General features: G+C 44.1%; 1 protein-coding gene across 2 annotated transcripts in view; it reads left to right on the forward strand.

Moving 5' to 3' along the window:
• tspan18 (tetraspanin 18) overlaps positions 1–21,037 on the forward strand; it is a 127,747-nt gene that overhangs the window by 77,052 nt on the left and 29,658 nt on the right. For both annotated transcript variants that reach the window (XM_045696628.2, NM_001140106.1), the window contains 1 exon segment: positions 7,932–8,011. In XM_045696628.2, the coding sequence (XP_045552584.1) occupies positions 8,009–8,011 (3 nt within the window). In that variant the 5' untranslated portion in view covers positions 7,932–8,008.

Raw genomic sequence — 21,037 nt, forward strand, 5'->3', positions numbered from 1 at the left:
CCAACTACAAGAAACGTCTGACCTCTGTGATTGCCAACAAGGGTTTTGCCACCAAGTACTAAGTCATGTTTTGCAGAGGGGTCAAATACTTATTTTCCTCATTAAAATGCAAATCATTTTATAACATTTTTGACATGCGTTTTTCTGGATTTTTTTGTTGTTATTCTGTGTCTCACTGTTCAAATAAACCTACCATTAAAAGGATGGACTGATCATTTCTTTGTAAGTGGGCAAACGTAGAAAATCAGCAGGGGATCAAATACTTTTTTCCCCCACTGTAGCTCGCTCGTCCAACAGCGAGTCAGTGGTCACAGAGAGGAAGAGGCGAAGCGAGAGGCGAAGCGATGGGGGTGGATGGACAATGCTCAGAGACAGAGGAAGTGATCCCACACAAACATGGAATGGAAATCATTTATTGGTTTTAACTCCTCTTCTATCTACGTTTAAGTCATCTGGTACTTTTCAAAGAATGACAAAAAGAGAAGTGTAACCTGTTATTGAAGAGCGCTTAGCCGTTTGTAAGATAGAAGTATTGTCACATTGCAAGGCCATCTGCATAGGAGTGCCCTGAAATAAATGAGGTAGGCTTGATCAAAGTGTGTAAGATGACATTAGATCCCGAACAAGGTCCCAAACCACATCCTTGTGGTACTCCACAGCCGATTTTCAATGAGTCTGACAGTAGATGCAACAATAAACTCACTCAGAGCCTGAATATCAACAGACACTATTCAATTACCTACAGGCTTGATTTGTAAATCTCTCACACAGCGGTCAATGCTTAAATGTCAATGATTGGAGAGTAAAAGGGATTTAGAAGCCCTACTTGAAAGGGTTTATTTTGAGTGGATGTAGATGAAACCTTTTGACCGTGGTAGAAGTCTTTCATTCTCTATTTTCTCTCTTTCACTCGGACCCTCAATGGCCTGGCCTTTCTAGTCTCCCACGAGGCAAGGATCTATACTATACCGCCACCCTTTTGTTGTTGCTGTGTGTGTGTGTGTGTGTGTGTGTGTGTGTGTGTGTGTGTGTGTGTGTTTGTGTGCGCAAAGGTTGCCGATCTCCCCCTCACCCCATGTAACATACACTCGATACCGCCGCCTTGCTGAGTCTCTCTCTCTGATCCTATTGGTGCTCCACTTTCCCCCTGTGCAAGGTTACCATGGAGATCTGAAAATAATGCAGACCCTCTCTACTGTTGCCTTCTCTCCACCAGCTACTCTAGCAGATAATAATTAGGTGGGTGCTTACATGTGTCCTATTTCATGTGTGTATTATACATGTGTTTTTTTGCATATCCCACTCCTCCTGAGACATCCTCAGAGAGTGGGGTCACAGCTAGGGATCGGTCATTATTGACAGCAACCTTGGAGAAATGAGGGTCAAGTGCCTTGCTCAAGGGAACATCAGCCAAGTTTTCACCCAGTCAGCCCGGGGATTCAAACCAGCGACCTTTCGGTTACTGGCCCAATCAAATTTCAAATCAATCAAATCAAATTTATTTTTATATAGCCCTTCGTACATCAGCTGATATTCTCAAAGTGCTGTACAGAAACCCAGCCTAAAACCCCAAACAGCAAGCAAAGCATGTGAAAGAAGCACGGTGGCTAGGAAAAACTCCCTAGGAAAAACTCCCTAGAAAGGCCAAAAACCTAGGAAGAAACCTAGAGAGGAACCAGGCTATGAGGGGTGGCCAGTCCTCTTCTGGCTGTGCAGGGTGGATATTATAACAGAACATGGTCAAAATGTTAAAATGTTAAAATGTTCATAAATGACCAGCATGGTCAAATAATAATAATCATAGTAGTTGTCGAGGGTGCAACAAGCACGTCCGGTGAACAGGTCAGGGTTCCATAGCCGCAGGCAGAACAGTTGAAACTGGAGCAGCAGCACGGCCAGGTGGACTGGGGACAGCAAGGAGTCATCATATCAGGTAGTCCTGAGGCATGGTCCTAGGGCTCAGGTCCTCCGAGAGAAAGACAGAAAGAGAGAAAGAGAGAATTAGAGAGAGCATATTTAAATACACACAGGACACCGGATAAGACAAGAGAAATACTCCAGATGTAACAGACTGACCCTAGCCCCCCGACACATAAACTACTGCAGCATAAATACTGGAGGCTGAGACAGGAGGGATCAGAAGACACTGTGGCCCCATCCGATGATACCCCCGGACAGGGCCAAACAGGCAGGATATAACCCCACCCACTTTGCCAAAGCACAGCCCCCACACCACTAGAGGGATGTCTCCAACCACCAACTTACCGTCCTAAGACAAGGCCGAGTATAGCCCACAACGATCTCCGCCATGGCACAACCCAAGGGGGGGGGGGGGGCGCCAACCCAGACAGGAAGACCACGTCAGTGACTCAACCCACTCAAGTGACGCACCCCTCCCATGGACGGCATGGAAGAACACCAGTAGGCCAGTGACTCAGCCTCTGTAAAAGGGTTAGAGGCAGAGAATCCCAGTGGAAAGAGGGGAACCGGCAAGGCAGAGACAGCAAGGGCGGTTCGTTGCTCCAGCCTTTCCGTTCACCTTCACACTCCTGGGCCAGACTATACTTAATCATAGGACCTACTGAAGAGATAAGTCTTCAGTAAAGACTTAAAGGTTGAGACTGAGTCTGCGTCTCTCACATTGGTAGGCAGACCATTCCATAAAAATGGAGCTCTATAGGAGAAAGCCCTACCTCCAGCCGTTTGCTTAGAAATTCTAGGGACAATTAGGAGGCCTGCGTCTTGTGACCGTAGCGTACGTGTAGGTATGTACGGCAGGACCAAATCGGAAAGATAGGTAGGAGCAAGCCCATGTAATGCTTTGTAGGTTAGCAGTAAAACCTTGAAATCAGCCCTTGCCTTAACAGGAAGCCAGTGTAGGGAGGCTAACACTGGAGTAATATGATCAAATTTTTTGGTTCTAGTCAGGATTCTAGCAGCCGTATTTAGCACTAACTGAAGTTTATTTAGTGCTTTATCCGGGTAGCCGGAAAGTAGAGCATTGCAGTAGTCCAGCCTAGAAGTAACAAAAGCATGGATTAATTTTTCTGCGTCATTTTTGGACAGAAAATTTCTGATTTTTGCAATGTTACGTAGATGGAAAAAAGCTGTCCTTGAAACAGTCTTGATATGTTCTTCAAAAGAGAGATCAGGGTCCAGAGTAACGCCGAGGTCCTTCACAGTTTTATTTGAGACGACTGTACAACCATCCAGATTAATTGTCAGATTCAACAGAAGATCTCTTTGTTTCTTGGGACCTAGAACAAGCATCTCTGTTTTGTCCGAGTTTAAAAGTAGAAAGTTTGCAGCCATCCACTTCTTTATGTCTGAAACACAGGCTTCTAGCGAGGGCAATTTTGGGGCTTCACCATGTTTCATTGAAATGTACAGCTGTGTGTCGTCTGCATAGCAGTGAAATTTAACATTATGTTTTCGAATGACATCCCCAAGAGGTAAAATATATAGTGAAAACAATAGTGGTCCTAAAACGGAACCTTGAGGAACACCGAAATTTACAATTGATTTGTCAGAGGACAAACCATTCACAGAGACAAACTGATATCTTTCCGACAGATAAGATCTAAACCAGGCCAGAACTTGTCCATGTAGACCAATTTGGGTTTCCAATCTCTCCAAAAGAATGTGGTGATCGATGGTATCAAAAGCGGCACTAAGATCTAGGAGCACGAGGACAGATGCAGAGCCTCGGTCTGACGTCATTAAAAGGTCATTTACCACCTTCACAAGTGCAGTCTCAGTGCTATGATGGGGTCTAAAACCAGACTGAAGCGTTTCGTATACATTGTTTGTCTTCAGGAAGGCAGTGAGTTGCTGTGCAACAGCTTTTTCTAAAATTTTGGAGAGGAATGGAAGATTCGATATAGGCCGATAGTTTTTTATAATTTCTGGATCAAGATTCGGCTTTTTCAAGAGAGGCTTTATTACTGCCACTTTTAGTGAGCTTGGTACACATCCGGTGGATAGAGAGCCGTTTATTATGTTCAACATAGGAGGGCCAAGCACAGGAAGCAGCTCTTTCAGTAGTTTAGTTGGAATAGGGTCCAGTATGCAGCTTGAGGGTTTGGAGGCCATGATTATTTTCATCATTGCGTCAAGAGATATAGTACTAAAACACTTTAGTATCTCCCTTGATCCTAGGTCCTGGCAGAGTTGTGCAGACTCAGGACAATGGAGCTTTGGAGGAATACCCAGATTTAAAGAGGAGTCTGTAATTTGCTTTCTAATGATCATGATCTTTTCCTCAAAGAAGTTCATAAATGTATTACTGCTGAAGTGAAAGCCATCCTCCATTTGCGAAGGCTGCTTTTTAGTTAGCTTTGCGACAGTATCAAAAAGAAATTTCGGATTGTTCTTATTTTCCTCAATTAAGTTGGAAAAATAGGATGATCGAGCAGCAGTAAGGGCTCTTCGATACTGCACGGTACTGTCTTTCCAAGCTAGTCGGAAGACTTCCAGTTTGGTGTGGCGCCATTTCCGTTCCAATTTTCTGGAAGCTTGCTTCAGAGCTCGTGTATCTTCTGTATACCAGGGAGCTAGTTTCTTATGACAGATGTTTTTAGTTTTTAGGGGTGCAACTGCATCTAGGGTATTGCGCAAGGTTAAATTGAGTTCCTCGGTTAGGTGGTTAACTGATTTTTGTCCTCTGACGTCCTTGGGTAGGCAGAGGCAGTCTGGAAGGGCATCAAGGAATCTTTGGCCCAATGCCCTTAACCGCTAGGCTACCTGCCAACCGCAATAGTACTAAGCACAGGGCATTGGAGAGGCTTTTTTGTTACCAGCTTGGCAGGATAGATAGACGTTGATCCCTTTTGTTTCAGTACACACTTCTAAGTATGACTGCTATTGATATATGGGAGGGGGGGGTTAGGTATTGATAGACTTGCCTGATAGAGAGACAGATCTATTGTCTGTCTGTCCAAGAAGCAAATAGAGCCAATGATATTGGATTGTTTGTAAACAAGTAGGCTGTAAAATTGGTTTAAAACACCTCTGTTGCTCTCCTAAAGATGGATTTTGGTTCCACATATTATAAATGTGTGCCTCTATATCCTCTGTACCACTGTGGAGGTTTATTGATTCCCTGGGTGTTTACTGTGAAGAGTCTCACAGTGCAAACCCTGTGATAACAGTGTATAATTTCGGAGCATCTCTCTTCCTCGCTAGTTACCTACTCAGGCTGTGATTGCATTGTGTAGTGTTTAGATGTAATCACAAAATGTGTGTCTGTGTGTGTGTGTGCATATGCTATATGGGGGCTGGTGTGAGTGTGTTCTTGTTTTTGTTCTATGAGTGATTGGTGAGCTGCAAGTGTCAGTTTGGTGTCTTGTTGATTCTGTAGGATACTGCTGGCAATATGGTGTAGAAGGATAGAAGGATGATAATGAGGACGGTGATGGCTTAGGCTCTGGTTCCAGAATACTCTCGGGACATTATGATTCTCCATTCTATCTCAGCGTCTGTAAGAGGTAGAATACATACAGCCTGGAATTGTACATCTAATGGAGGAGAATGTCTCTACAGACAGCTAACGCTTCTATCTATAGATATTTGATGTTACAGTTGTCAAAGCCACTGTCAATCACTTTGAAATCCACTCCAAAGTATTGTCATTCCATCAGAATAGCTCCTCTGACTATTTTTGCATTAAGTTCAAGCAGGCAGGAATAGCTACTAGCAGTAATGTAGTTGGCTCTCCATTGCGCTGCCATATAATTATTTTCAGCTGGGACTAACTTACACACTTGTGGCAAAGAAAGCAAACTGAAAAGAACAGAAGAGCGAAGTAGGAAAAGTTAAAAGCATTTAGGCTCATTAGCCACACTAAGTTGAATATCCATTATGACAGTCAGTTATTGCTAGCAACGTGTATTTAGCAATGTATGCTAGTTTACCTATGTATAATGCATGAGATGCTAATCAAGGTTAGCATCAGATAGAACCAGTATGAGGAGAGAGAGAGAGAGAGAGAGACTGTGTTACACACAAATAAAGGACCAATTAACTGAACCGTATGGTTCAAGGGGATACCTTTCCCCTTATCAGCTCTGGGTTTCAATCCAGCAACCTTTTGGTTACTGACCCAACGCTCCTACCCTCCAGGCTACCTTGGCGGCAGGCATTACAATTTTACTTGACTGGTAACGCGCACGCGCAGACACAGACAGGATTGGAACTATTAGAGGCGGCAGCTGCTGCATTTTTTTTCTCTGTCCCTTTTTATTTCTTCCTCCAGCTGAGTATCAGTGTAATATTCCCATGGGTAAAATGCTGGCGCAGTCTCTGTGATTGGCTCGCCAAATCTCACCGTTTGAAATGTCTTATAGAGGCTTATTTTATACGCTTAACTAAAATAGAAACGCAACATGCAATAATTTCTAACATTTCACTGAGTTATAGTTCATATAAGGAAATCAGTCAATTGAAATAAATTCATTAGGCCCTAATCTATGGATTTCACATGGCTGGGAATGCAGATATGCATCTGTTGGTCACAGATAAAGTGCCTTAGGGAAAAAAAGTAGGGCCGTGGATTGGTAAACCAGTCAGTATCTGGTGTGACCACCATTTGCCTCATGTAGCACGACACGTTTATTTCGCATAGAGTTGATTGTGGCCTGTGGAATGTTGTCCCACCCTCTTCAATGGCTGTGTGAAGTTGCTGGATATTGGCGGGAACTGGAACATGCTGTCATACACCTCGATCCAGAGCATCCCAAACGTGCTCAATGGGTGATATGTCTGGTGAGTACGCAGGCCATGGAATTCTGAAATATGAAGTGATGGCGGTGGATGAATGGCACGACAATGGGCCTCAGGATCTTGTCACAGTATCTCTGTGCATTCAAATTGCCATTGATAAAATGCAATTGTGTTCGTTGTCTGTAGCTTATGTCTGCCCATACCATAACCCCACCGCCACCATGGGGCACTCTTTTAAAAACGTTGACATCAGCAAACCGCTCACCCATATAGCGCCATACACGCTGTCTGCCATCTGCTCGGTACAGTTGGAACCGGGATTAATCCATGAAGCGCACACTTCTCCAGCGTGCCAGTAGCCATCAAAGGTGAGCATTTGCTCACTGAAGTCGGTTACAACACCAAACTACAGTCAGGTTAAGTCCCTGGTGAGGACAACAAGCACGCATATGAGCTTCCCTGAGACAGTTTGACAGTTTTTGAAGAAATTATTCGGTTGAGCAATCTCACAGTTTCATCAGCTGTCCGGGTGGCTGGTCTCAGACGATCCCTCATTTGAAGAAGCCGGATGTCGAGGTCCCGGGCTGGCGTGATTACACGTGGTCAGCGGTTGTGAGACCAGTTGGATGAACTGCCAAATGATCTAAAACGATGTTGGTGGCGGCCTATGGTAGAGAAATGAACATTCAATTATCTGGCAACAGCTCTGGTGGACAGTCCTGCAATCAGCATGCCAATTGCACGCTCCGTTTATTGTCCCCAGCACAAGGTGCACCTGTGTAATGATCATGCTGTTTAATCAGCTTCTTGATATGCCATACCTGTCAGGTGCATGGATTATCTTGGCAAAGTAGAATTGCTCACTAACAGGGATATAAACAAATTTGTGCACAACATTTGAGAGAAATAAGCTTTTTGTGCGTATGGAACATTTGTTATCTTTTATTTTAGCTCATGAAACATGGGACCAACGCTTTACATGTTACGTTTATATTTTTGTTGAGTGTACATGTTCTTAATACCCGGGTCCTACAGGTTTTCAGCACAGAGAAACTGACTCTCATTATTGTGGTTCAGCACATGTTCTTCGTGACTGTTCTATAGACAGTTTCTCTGTAATTTAGTAAAAATAGAGAAACTGTAACCATTAGGGTTCTGCACGTGATCAATGACCCCTGACCTCTGACCTGTGTCCGTCTTTTTGCCCACAGCTAAATGAAAACAGGAGAGGAGGGGAAACAGAGAAGTCATCTGCTTCATCTGAACGAAGACGCAGAAACAGAAACTCATGGTATGTTGCTGTCACTTCCATCCAAATCTCAACTCATGATCTCTCAGCATATAGCTTCAACACTGAGTTTGCCTGACTAATACTTTTCTCTCAAAAACACTTCCATTTCTCAATTGCCCATTTCTCAAAGCCTCCTCTCCCTCTGTGTTTTTCTCACATCAGTTATTTCCCTGTGCATGTCTATCTTAGCACAGAGAATTGTGGAGGTGTTTAGGCTCAAACTGCTATCCTCTTCCTCCAGCCTCAGTTTAATCAAGCACACATAGGTGTGTGTGTGCGTGTGCGCGTGCGTGCGTCAACAGGAGGCATGGAGGTTTGACCAAGGATCTTATACACACCACCAGTTGGCTTGGAGAAGGATGGCTGGGTGTTATAGGCTTGGAGAAGGATGGCTGGGTCTTACAGGCTTGGAGAAGGATTCTGGTGAATGATCTGAGTCTCAAGCTTTCTACAGAGATTACCAACAGTCTGCATTCCATTGCAACATACTGTACATCCGTGCCTTGATATTAACCAAGGGAATGGCAAGGGATAGATGGGTGTTACGCACACCACCAGAGCTCAGAGAAGGATGGCTGGGTCTTACTAAGACACCACCAGTGGGCTTTGACCCCTCAGCCTGTCACAGCGGTGCAGTGGGTTAGGGTTAGACCCTTTATTAACATAGAGATTTATAGCATTAGCATTCAAAGCACGCCTCGGCAGCAGACATGCATAGATCGAGAGGTTAAAGTGGACTTCAGACAAAGCCACAACATAGCCTGCAGACAGACATGGAAACCTTTCACCATACAGCTTTACCTTTAAAGCTAGAAAACAAGCACGTGTGTGTGTGTGTGTGTGTGTGTGCGCGCGCGCATGTGTGTGTGTGTGCTTGCACGTGTGTGTGTGTGTGTTTTTGCCTGATAACTTTTATGGATGAAATAATGTATTTCCATTTCCAGATGGTAGCCTAGAGCAGTGGTTCCCAACTCTCAGGTGTGCCATAACTTTTGAACACTGACTTATAAACGTGATCTGTGGAATGCACTATGCACATGGAATTTTACTTGTTTTATTTAATAAGTGGTGTATTTACATGTGTGTAGCAGATGGCCATCTTCCTTTTTCTTTTGAGACACAAACACACGCCCACACACAGACCCCCCCCCCACACGCACACACTTTCTCCAGGCTTTGGTTTTGACTCCCTCAAAGGTACAACCTGTAACACAACTAGGCCCTGCTGTTGTTGTTTTTACCTTTTCTCTTTCCATGCACTCAGTCTGATCCCTCTGTATTGTAGCCTGTCATGAATATTAATGTGTCACTTCAAAAAAAAGCTTCACGGTGAGAGGCTTAGCTAACAAACCAGCAAAGTAAACAGTAACATGTTTCAGGCATGGTTTGGCCTGTGGTTCTGGTCCTCTAACTAACATATGGCCTGGTAATAGGGAGCAGAGCCGCGTGAGTGATCACTCATTAGACAAATGGCCATCCAAGCTGTTCCTAACTCTAAAGTTCTTCCGCAGCTCTGATGTGCTGTGCTGTGCTTTGTTGGTGTAGGGTGAATTTACCCCTAGACGCTGATCTTGGGTCAGTTTATCATTTTCCTCACTAATGGTTAAGGTTAGGATTGGGGCAAGGGAAGCTGATCCTAGATCTGTACCTAGGGGAAACTTCACCCTGGAGTTCTTTGTTTGCAGTAACAGGAACTACCCCCTGGGCACAGACGTCAATTTAACGTCTATTCCACGTTGGTTCAACATAATTTAATTAAATGGCGTGGAAACAACGTTGATTCAAACATGTGTGTGCCCAGTGGGTAGTATTAACTGGAGATGCCAAACAAAATACACTCTCACCCCCTCCCCACAGCACACAACACCTCAGCCCATGCTCAGTCTTTTATGCAGAGCTCGTAGTCTTGGAAAGCTTTCTAAATGTTGTCGAAAATCCCAGGGGGATATTATGATAAAAAACGGTCATAGAGTCCCATGTTACATTTTCACCCCTTTTTTATGTTCACTCTGTATTTGTTTTTTATGGATTATAAAACAGACAAAAAGGGGCAGTTTCGCAAACAGATTAAGCGTAGTCTTGGACTAAAAAGTATGCACTGTGCATCAACAACACTGTAGATTCTTACCCCTAAAAACTTGTTTACATGTTTGCCCACTCTGGGCTGACTACTCAGCCAGGAGTCTTATGCTATTTAGAACAAGATCTGTCTCAGTTCCTCTATTGCACTCTACGTATAACCCTGCCAGAAGTGTGCATGCCTGCGTGTGTATACTAGCGTTTACTGCTCTTGGACAGAGGGGGTTGTCTGTCCCTATAAGGACCTGTTTCTGCCACTGTTTACTTCCATCTTCGTTGTTTCCACATAATTTCAACAACAAAATCTATCTGATGACATTGAATTAACGTGGAAAAACTGATTGGATTTCCAAAAAGTTATCAACGTAAGGGAATTTAGTCTTTTTTTCACCTAACTTTTTACCTAAATCTCAACCAAATATAATTCAAAACTAGACGTTGAAATGATGTCTGTGCCCAGTGGGTTTTGTAAGGGTCGACGCTGGAGATGAGAAGCAAGTACAGGGAGTGAACATTTAATTAGCACGGACATGGAACAGGACAGGACAGCGTCTCGACTTAAACACATAACGACATTAATGCAGACACAGGGAACAACCAGGGGAGCAGGCAAATAGATTGGCCAATCAACAAAGGGAAGGAGTCCAGGTGAGTCCAACGAGTGCTGCTGCGCGTAATGATAGTGACAGGTGTGCGTGATGAAGGGCAGCCTGGCGCCCTCGAGCGCCAGAGAGGGAGAGCGGGAGCAGGCGTGACAGGTTTACTAGACTAGCTTGGTTGCTATTACAGTAGTATCTAGATTTTGGAAGTAGCAGAAGACTGTTTTGTGATAGTAGATGCTGTGGGTCATTCTGAGAAAGTTCCAATGTAATGATGTGTGTTCTTCGATTTGGACAATATTCAAAGGAGTTTGTAATGCAATGAACGATGTGTGTGCTTTGATAATCATTGATTCTATCTCAACACATGCCTAGGCAGATAATCCATTCCATACGTCCATTCCGGTTCAAAAGGTCTGAACCCAACAGGATTTTATATATATATATTTTTTTTTAAATCTTTATTTTAACAGGGAAAACAGACTGAGACCTGGATCTCTTTTACGGCTGTGCCCTGTGTAAACATGTTGACATGTACAGTTTTAGGCATACAGACAAGAACATTTCAAACATACAAAACAAAGACACAATTCAACAGAAACAATCACAGACAACATCATATTGATCCTCCATAACATTTTTGAAATGGGCAAGGGACACCAGAGTGTCTAACTTAAGTTGGATCTGCAGTTTGTTCCATAAATAAGGCGCAAAGGAACTAAAGGCAGTCCTACCCAACTCTGTGGAGACCGCAGGAGTCTCTAATGTAATCCACATCTGTGATCTGGTTTTAAAATTTGTATATCTAGTGGAAATTAATGATGATATATATGGAGGTAGTTTTAAAAGAAGCGCTTTATAAATAAACAAGAGAGCATGTTGCTCTCGCCTCACAGATAGAGAGGCCCAACCCACATGTTGATATAGGATACAGTGATGAGTTTTGTAACTATCACCCGTGATAAACCTGTGTGCACAATGGTAAATAGCATCCAGTGGTTTTAATGTGTTTGCCGACGCATGCATATAGATAATATCACCATAATCTAAAACTGACATAAAAGTAGCCTGCACAATTTGGTTTCTATTTACAAAGGACAGACAAGCCATGTTTCTCTAAAGGAACCCTATCTTAAATTTGAGCTTTTTTTCCCAATTCAGTAACATGTTTTTTTAAAAGAAAGCCTATCATCTAACCATACCCCTAAATATTTATATGCAGAGACCTGTTTGATTTGAGTACCATCCAAGCTAGTGATTACAAAAGTGTTTCTAACTGAGAGTTTAGACCTAGAAAAAAACATGACATTTGTTTTCTTAGCGTTTAAAACAAGTTTAAGCTGTAAAAGAGACCCCTGTAGTATCCTAAAATCAGACTCCAACTGCATTAAAGCTTGGTCCGCTGTTGGAGCAATAGAGTACATCACTGTGTCATCTGCATATAAATGGAATTTACAATATCTGACATCATCACCAATGTTGTTTATATAAAGTGAGAACAATAGTGGGCCAATTATTGAACCCTGAGGGACCCCTTTAAGTAACTGTAAGGAGTCAGACTTGACCCCGTCGACCATGACGGCCTGAGTTCTATCTTTAAGATAGTCATAAAACCATCGGCAGGCATCAGTGCCCACTCCTATAGATGACAGCTTACTCAAAAGGATAGCATGGTCTACAGTGTCAAAAGCTTTTGACAAATCTACAAACAACGCAGCACAGTGCTTTCTATCATCTAAGGCATTTGCAATATCATTTACAACAAGCATAGTGGCCGATGTGGTACTGTGTTTAGATCTAAAACCAGATTGATTGGTGCTAAGAATACTGTTAGCAGAAAGAAAAGACTGTAACTGTTTGTTGACTATAGATTCTAGGATCTTTGCCAGACAAGGGAGCCTAGAGATGGGTCGATAGTTATCCAAATCACTACCGTCACCTCCCTTATGTAATGGCAGAACAAAAGCTGCTTTCCACACTTTAGGGATAATTCCTGTGCTTAATGTTAGATTAAAAATGTGTGTCACTGAACCAGCAATGATAGATGCAGCACACTTAAGTAAGAACGGGTCTAAATTGTCAGCGCCTAAGGATTTCTTAGTATCAATGGCACACAGGGCAGCTAGAACCTCTGCTTCGGTTATTTTCTGGAAACTAAAAACAGGGTTACCATTTTTCAGAGTAACGGTTGAAAAGCAAGACGAAAAATCAACTAACTGGCCAGTGCCACAATGGCCACTTTTCCTTTCAAATAAAAAACCAGCAGAGATGAAATGCTTATTAAAAGCATCACAAATATCATTTTTTTCACTTAGGATACAGGAATCTGAGGTAATTTGCTTAGGAAGAGAAACAGCAGAATTCCCCCGTTTCAGTGAATTAACGGTTTTCCAGAATTTTGCAGGATCTCCTGCAGAATCTGTCATAGCATTAAGGAAGTAATTTGATTTTGCCTTTTTGACAGCTGCAGTACATTTATTTCTCAATTGCCTAAAAAACAGCCAATCAGCTGGAGTACCTGTTTTCCTCGCCAAGGCCCAGGCCCGATTATTTTGCAGGAAAAGACCTGACAATTCAGGAGAGAACCAAGAACTGGTTCGGTGTCTTACTCTGTGATTCTTACGCGGGGCATGTTTATCAGACATAGAGGTAACAATAGAAGAGAAAAAAGCAAGGGCTAAAACCGGGTCCAGAAAGCAGCAAGTGGATAAAAACTCAGAGTGATATAAGTCAAGGGTAAAAGCTTGCTGTGAGAAATGTTTATAATTTCTCTCAGAGATTATACAGGGATCAGAGTGTTTCAGCCTGGTATCTCTAATACAAGCAATAGGGCAGTGATCACTGATATCATTTGCAAAAACCCCACTGGCTGTGTATTTATGGGGGGTATTTGTTAGAATAATGTCTAGTAGAGTAGATTTTACTGGGTTCTTAAAGTTGGGACGGGTTGGTTTAGTTATCAGCTGAGTTAGATTTAGCTCAGTACAAATGTCTTTTAATTTATCGGATACTGGTGAAAGCCAATCCAGGTTAAAATCTCCCAAAATCAGTAATTCAGAGTTTGCATAATTAGACAGTATATCAGATAATTTGCATAGAGTACAAGGAGGAGCTGAGGGGGGGCGATATACCCCTCCTAGAGTTAAACGAGCATTATTACCAAGTACCAAATTTAAAACTAGACATTCATATTGCTTTGGGACAGAGGTTGATATGGACACAGAAACATTTAAGCAGCATTTTACATAAATCGCGATACCACCACCTCTACCAACTCTATCAGCTCTATAAATATTGTACCCAATCAACTGAACATCTTAATCAGGCACAGAATCACACAGCCACGATTCAGATACAACCAATACGTCAACATTTGATTGTGAGACCAAAATTTCAATAAAGTCCAACTTTTGTATCAGGCTTCTAGCATTCAAATGAATTATTCCAATGCCATTGCTACAGGAATTCATATCAGATGGAGTATCCAAGGTAGCACCTGAAGCTGCACTGGATGAGCAATAAACCATTTTCGAGCTATTGACAGAGCTCAATTTTATGGGGACAAGATTACTACTAACAATACCTCTCTGCATGTGAGTAGTATTCGCAATACGGTGATTGGACAATAATCTAGGAATTGCAGAAAGGTTGTTAACTGTAGTTTGTTCCATATTTGCAATTGAGGGACTAATTAATGAAACTGGGAGAGGAGCATTGAACGTAGTCTGATAGGGGAGCGTACAATCCCAAAAGCCAACCCCCGAAAATACACAACGTCAGGTATCAAAGGCTCTACATGAGGCAAGAGTAAGAGACATGTTGGTGGAGAGGATGCTGGAGCCATACCTGTTAAGATGTAAATTGTCCTGAAGAAATAGACCTGGTCGGTCTGTAAAAGCTGCAAAGTTATCCACAAATGGAATTCCCATCGTGCAGCAGTATCCCTTAAGCCAGGTGTGTAATTGGCGTATACGACTAAAAACCATATCCGTGTAGCGTGGGGATGGAAATGGACCGGAAACAACGCACTGCTTCCCAGATTCCAGCAGCGTATTTATCAATGTTTTAAGATCGTCTCTCAATTTCTCTGACTGCTGGAGTTTAATGTCATTAGACCCAACATGGACAATGACAATTGAAGCGGCGGAGTGCTTCCTAATAAGTAGCGGTAGCATGGAATTTAGGTCAGGGATCCTAGCGCCAGGGTAGCAGAAGGTCTCAGCTTTCCGGATGGAAACGTTTCGGACCATGGATGAACCCACCACGAGAACGGAAGGACTACAGATGGGTTTACTGGGTAAATGACAGGGCCTCTCCCGGGTGATCTGCCTCCTAGCAGGTTGAGGGGGGCTAGCAGCTGAGTCTGACGACCTAGCGGCGGGCAAGGAGCGCAGATGAGTATGCTTGGGCACTTCCACCTGAGAGTGAGACGGCAGCAGTAGAGATGTAGCGGAGGGACCCTGTACAGTATGATTGGAATGCACTTCCAGGTCTTCCAGGACCTCGAATCTTCTCCCCAATTGTAGCATCTCCGAAACATTTGATGGATTCCGTTTCCTGGAGTGCTTTACTCCCCGGACAGCAATCCAGGCATCCTGAGGCGGAGCAGAAGGGGTGGAACAGACCAGGCCCTTCGGTTTAGCTCCTAGCCTGGGCCATGGCTCGTTTAAGGGAACCGAATGGAGTTTCTCCTTTACAGGCTCCCCAAAAGTTGAGGTGCCGAGCCAGGGGCAGGTGATGTCGTCGATTTTGGAGGTGGTTTGTGCAACCATGGAGTCCAGGAGTTCTTCGTCCTCCTTGATCTGGCGCAAGACAGATACTCTCCCCTCCAGCTCTGCGACTCTCTGGCTCAGATACTGGCAGGTGGTACATCCAGGGGTGAGCGAAGCCATGAGAGACAGGTGGTTTTGGGCCCGGAGGCTAGCAGTTAGCAGTTTGTTTTTAGCCTAAAGCCAGCTTTAAAATAAATCCTCAAATAACATTATAAAAATGGAAGTGTAGTAAAATAAAAAGGCTAGAGCTGCCGCTTTCAATTGTTCTCTGCTTCCAATTCTTAGAATAGCCTAATTGACTTTCCAAGTGGCACAGCGGTCTAACGATGTGTGCTAAGGTGTGGAGAGTGTTGCATTCAGTCTAATAATATACCCCATTGTCATCAACTCATTATCATTTCACACATGATTTACATTGACTTAGAGCTCATTCTCATGGAAAGCCCCAGTGTGTGCATGTATGTATGCATGTGTGTGTCTACAGCTCCCTTGGGAACACCCTAGTTGCGCCCTAACAGGCCTCTGTGTTGAAGTGTTTGTGATCCCTGTGGGAATTAAACCCACAACCTAGTAGTGTGTTGCTAGAGACATCCTGTTACCAATTGAGCCACACAGCAGACCACAAATGTTTGTGTTCATTGTTCACTACTACCGCATACACAGAGAGAGAGAAAGAGAGAGAGGACAAAGGAGGAGAGGGGGTGATTCAGTGGATCAATGCCCATTGACCGTCTGCCATCCCTGGGCTATAAATCGATCCATCCTCCCTGAGCATGTTACTATCTCCACTCTGTCTGATACAGGTGTTGACACTATTAAGTGAGAACTGGAGCAAAGCCTATGCATCTGCTGAATGAATGTGGAGGAGGAGATGGAAGAGGGTGGGATGAGGTGGAGGAGGTAAAAGACGGAGGGGGGTTGACGGAGGAGGGGAGGGAAAAGACTGAGGACTAGGAGGGTGAGGGAGGAGTAGGAGGGAGAAGACGAAAGAAGACAAGGATCACCACCACACCGAGCATGCATATCAGCCAGGATCTTTCCCCTTACTCCTGAGGTTGTATTGAATTGAATTGAAAAATGCTAGATGGCAGAGACCTTGGCCTGCATTCTTGTTGATAGAATATATCCAGACCATATGCTATCAGACTCATCTCTCTCTCTCCAATTCAATTCAAGGGCTTTATTGGCATGGGAAACATATGTTAACATTGCCAAAGCAAGTGAAGTAGATAATAAACAAAAGTGAAATAAACATAACAATTAACAGTAAACATTACACTCACAGAAGTTCCAAAAGCTGGTTCTCTCTCTCGACTGGGAGGACTCTGTGTCCAGACTGGAAAGACTGTTAGTAAATCAGACTATTGTTCACGACTGTGTCAGCTGCTTGGTCAGAGGACAACCTTTATCCTTGGGCCTCAGACTTACTCATTGGGACTGTACCAGCATGAAAGGTGCTCCCTAGAGGCAATAAATGGGATTACTGTTCACTGTACACTGGCATGCTGCAGTTTCTGAAATTGTAATACACATAATACCTTTTCCCAATAGCGTTTTTGTCTCCAAATGCCTTTACTGATTTTTTTCCTAGTCTTAACAAACATTTTTTGTACAATGAATAGAAGTGATTAATGGGTCTACTGAGCGAGGATAACTGAGACCAATCTTACCCACTTGTCTTGGTGTACAGTACAGCGCCTGCAGAGGCCATCTGTAAGATCTCATTTTACATCTATAAGAGCTATATTGTATAGCCTTCTCTGAACCAATTAAAGTACCTTGCCTGATGGCACAGGACTAGCAGCATTGTATGTTTCCACCTGGGCTTTTAACCAGCATTTGGGCTCTGGCCAGCCAGCCACAGCCAGTTTCCCTAACAACCAGACCCAAAGGAGTTACAGTTTGACCGTGAGAACACTGTATTCTCTCTGTGAGTCCCATGCTGTGAAGCTTGAAGCTTCACACTTTCTTCATGTGAGATCTGCTTGTAGAACTTCTCATTCCCTGAGTGTTCAGTCAAAGTTGTCTGTCTGTCAATCTTCCTTTCACAAAGATTTTTTCTACAACAAGCAGGACGCACAAGACATTCTCCAAACACCCCACAGGGCCGACATCCCCGTTATTTGCAAGAGGAAGAGGCGCAGGTACAGGGGACACAGAGCCGGATGTCTCGTGAGGACCCGCAGAAGACGAGTGGGAAAGCTGCCGTTACCGTAAATGTTACTCGCCAACGTGCAATCATTGGACAATAAATTAGACGAGGTACGATCACGAATATCCTACCAACGGGACATCAAAAACTGTAATATCCTATGTTTCACGGAATCGTGGCTGAATGATGACATGGATATTCAGCAAGCGGGATATACGCTGCACCGGCAAGATAGAACAGCACACTCCGGTAAGACGGGGGGGGTCTGGGGGGGTCTGTGCGTATTTGTAAACCACAGCTGGTGCACAAAATCTAGGGAAGTCTCTAGAAGTAGAGTATATTGTGATAAACTGCAGACCACACTACTTGCTTAGAGAGTTTTCAGCTAGACTTTTTGTGGCTGTTTACTTACCACCACAGACAGATGCTGGCACTAAGACTGCACCCAGTCAGCAGTATAAGGAAATAAGCAAACAGGAAACCACTCACCCAGAGGCAGTGCTCCTACTGGCCGGAGACTTTAATGCAGGGAAACTTAAATCAGTTGTACCTCATTTCTATCACCATGTTAAATGTGCAACCAGAGGGAAAAAAATTCTAGATCACCTGTACTCCACACACAGAGACACGTACAAAGCTCTCCCTCGCCCTCCAGTTGGTTAATCCGACCAAAACTCTATCCTCCTGATTCCTGCTTACAAGCAAAAATGAAAGCAGGAAGCACCAGTGACTCGGTCTATAAAAAAGTGGTCAGATGAAGCAGATGCTAAACTACAGGACTGTTTTGCTATCACAGACTGGAACATGTTCCTGGATTCTTCCGATGGCATTGAGGAGTACACCACATCAGTCACTGGCTTTATCAATAAGTGCATTGAAGACGTTGTCCCCACAGTGACTGTACGTACATACCCCAACCAGAAGCTATGGATTACAGGCAACATTCGCACTGAGCTAAAGGGTAGAGCTTCCATCTTCAAGGTGCGGGACTCTAACCCGGAAGCTTACACGAAATCCTGCTATGCCCTTCGACGAACCATCAACAGGCAAAGCGTCAATACAGGGCTAAGATTGAATCATACTACACCAGCTCCGACACTCGTCTTATGTGGCAGGGCTTGCAAACTATTACAGACTACAAAGGCAAGCACAGCCACGAGCTGCCAATTGACACGAGCCTACCAGACGAGCTAAATCACTTCTATGCTCGCTTCGAGGCAAGCAACACTGAGGCATGCATGAGAGCATCAGCTGTTCCGGACGACTGTGTGATCACGCTCTCCATAGCCGACATGAGTAAGACCTTTAGACAGGTCAACATACACAAGGATACGGTGCCAGACGGATTACCAGAATGTGTGCTTCCGGCATGTGCTGACCAACTGGCAGGTGCCTTCACTGACATTTTCAACATGTTCCTCATTGAGTCTGTAATACCAACGTGTTTCAAGCAGACAACCATAGTCCCTGTGCCCAAGAACACAAAGGCAACCTGCCTAAATGACTACAGACCCGTAGCACTCATGTCCGTAGCCATGAAGTGCTTTGAAAGGCTGGTAATGGCTCACATCAACACCATTATCCCAGAAACCCTAGACCCAGTCCAATTTGCATACCGCCCAAACAGATCCACAGATGATGCAATCTCTATTGCACTCCACACTGCCCTTTCCCATCTGGACAAAAGGAACACTTATGTGAGAATGCTATTCATTGACTACAGCTCAGCGTTCAACACCATAGTACCTTCAAAGCTCATCACTAAGCTAAGGATTCTGGGACTAAACACCTCCCTCTGCAACTGGATCCTGGACTTCCTGACGGGCCGCCCCCAGGTGGTGAGGGTAGGTAGCAGCACATCTGCCACGCTGATCCTCAACACTGGAGACCCCAGGGGTGTGTGCTCAGTTCCCTCCTGTACTACCCTGTTCACCCACGACTGCATGGCCAGGCACGACTCCAACACCATCGTTAAGTTTGCAGACGACACAACAGTGGTAGGCCTGATCACCGACAACAACGAGACAGCCTATAGGGAGGAGGTCAGAGATCTGTCCGGGTGGTGCCAGAATAACAACCTGTCCCTCAACGTAACTAAGACAAGGAAATGATTGTGGACTACAGGAAAAGGAGGACCGAACACGCCCCCATTCTCATGAACGGGGTTGTAGTTGAGCAGGTTGAGAGCTTCAAGTTCCTTGGTGTCCACATCAGCAACAAACTAGAATGGTCCAAACACACCAAGACAGTCGTGAAGAGGGCATGACAAAGCCTATTCCCCATCAGGAAACTAAAAAGATTTGGCATGGGTCCTGAGATCCTCAAAAGGTTTTTCAGCTGCAACATCGAGAGCATCCTGACTGGTCGCATCACTGACTGGTACGGCAATTGCTCGGCCTCCAACCACAAGGCACTACAGAGGGTAGTGCGTACGGCCCAGTACATCACTGGGGCTAAGCTGCCTGCCATCCAGGACCTCTACACCAGGCGTTGTTAGAGGAAGGCCCTAAAAATTGTCAAAGACCCCAGTCACCCCAGTCATAGACTGTTCTCTCTACTACCACATGGCAAGCGGTACCAGAGTGCCAAGTCTAGGACAAAAAGGCTTCTCAACAGTTTTTACCCCAAGCCATAAGACTCCTGAACAGGTAATCAAATGGCTACCCGGACTATTTGCATTGTGTGACCCCCCCCCCCCTTTTACGCTGCTGCTGCTCTCTGTTTATCATATATGCATAGTCACTTTATCTATACATAAACGTACATACTACCTAAATTGACCCGACTAACCATTGCTCCGGCACATTGACTAACCGGGCTATCTGCATTGTGTCCCGCCACCCACCACCCGCCAACCCCTCTTTTACGCTACTGCTACTCTCTGTTCATCATATATGCATAGTCACTTTAACCATATCTACATGTACATACTACCTCAATCATCCTGACTAACCAGTGTCTGTATGTAGCCTCGCTACTGTATATAGCTGTCTTTTGACTGTTGTTATTATTTCTTTACTTACGTATTGTTCACCTAATACCTTTTTTTGCACTATTGGTTAGAGCCTGTAAGTAAGCATTTCACTGTAAGGTCTACACCTGTTGTATTCGGCGCACGTGAGAAATAAACCTTGATTTGATTTGATGCCCTGTATAGTAGTGTGTATAGGTTTGTGCAGTAGTTACATAGTACACTCCTTCTCTCTCTGTCAGTGAGCTGTATGCCCTCTATAGGAGTGTGTATATCAAGTAGCTAGTTAGCAGTTTAGCATGCACCACCACTTTACCACAGTTTGACAGTAGCACAGCAGCATTCTTTCTTAATTGGACAGTCATTAAGGGACATTCTGCTCCTCAAGGGAGAACTATTTATTTCAAACGCTCTCTTTCTCAGTGTCTGTTTCTATTTGTTTCTGTTTCTTTC

The sequence above is a fragment of the Salmo salar genome, chromosome 16 (assembly GCF_965601325.2).
Source record: "Salmo salar chromosome 16, fSalSal1, whole genome shotgun sequence".
Taxonomy (NCBI): Eukaryota; Metazoa; Chordata; class Actinopteri; order Salmoniformes; family Salmonidae; genus Salmo; species Salmo salar.